The sequence below is a fragment of the Monopterus albus genome, unplaced genomic scaffold, assembly GCF_001952655.1.
Source record: "Monopterus albus unplaced genomic scaffold, M_albus_1.0 scaffold2.1, whole genome shotgun sequence".
NCBI lineage: Eukaryota > Metazoa > Chordata > Actinopteri > Synbranchiformes > Synbranchidae > Monopterus > Monopterus albus.
In genome coordinates, this window is record NW_018127882.1 from 7,965,251 (window position 1) to 7,966,117 (window position 867).

Here is an 867-nt window from a genome sequence, read left to right on the forward strand (position 1 = left end):
TTAACACTATTATCAATGTATTTTTGCATTTTATGAAGAAAGAACTAGAGGTAAAAGACAAAAGCAGCACATTGTTCCTCACCTCCACAGGGTCTTGTCGCTCATCAGACTGGCTGGGCGGGACGTAGAACCGGACCTCCATGAGGGAGACCTCTGTGTCATCATTCTGGTGAAATTCCAGAGTTACTTCATTCTTCCCGGTGGCGCACTGGGACACGTTGGAAAGTGGGACCTCAAAAGCTGTACTGTCATTTACATCAAATGATAACAGAGGCCCTGTGACAGGACGAGAGGGAGAAAATGGCAGCTCATTTTACTAAGACACCATCATTACACCACCTTGGTTAATGAGGGACAAATCAGGCAGGAGTCAAGACTATATTCAGGGTCCACAACACCTGAGAAAACCTACTAGGGCCGTCACTTTTTCCAAAAACCACATTCAAATACCTACATTTGAACTGACACGAAATTCATTCAAATTAATTCAAAAAGTGACAGCCCTAGGAACCTACACGTCTATTCTTTATATATTACTTGGATTATTAGTCTCACGGTGCTCAACTAGTGAGGAAGGTTTGGTTGTTGTTGGTATTGTTGATGATTTTTACCTGAGAACTTCGCTGTTCCCCAGTTCCAGCCTTTCACACACATGTCCCTCTCTGTTAGCTCCACCTTGTAGTTGGCCTTGAAAAACTCAGAGATCTTCTCAAAGTCCTGGTTGATAAAGGTAAGCAGGGGAAAAGAGAAGTAGGGAATCAGAAAATGAAGGGGTGAAAAGAACAGGAGAGACATTAAAAACAAAAAAAGAGAAAGGCTCAAAGTTAGCAGGACAAAAAAAAAAAAAAAAAAAAAAAAAAAACCGGG

General features: G+C 41.6%; 1 protein-coding gene across 1 annotated transcript in view; it reads right to left on the reverse strand.

The window, feature by feature from the left end:
• Positions 1-867, reverse strand: part of ssrp1a (structure specific recognition protein 1a) — a 15,417-nt gene that overhangs the window by 8,108 nt on the left and 6,442 nt on the right. The window contains exons 4-5 of the mRNA XM_020591564.1: positions 612-717; positions 83-276 (exon numbers count right to left, since the gene is read on the reverse strand). Coding sequence (XP_020447220.1) covers positions 83-276; positions 612-717 — 300 coding nt within the window. The remainder of the gene's footprint in view (positions 1-82; positions 277-611; positions 718-867) is intronic.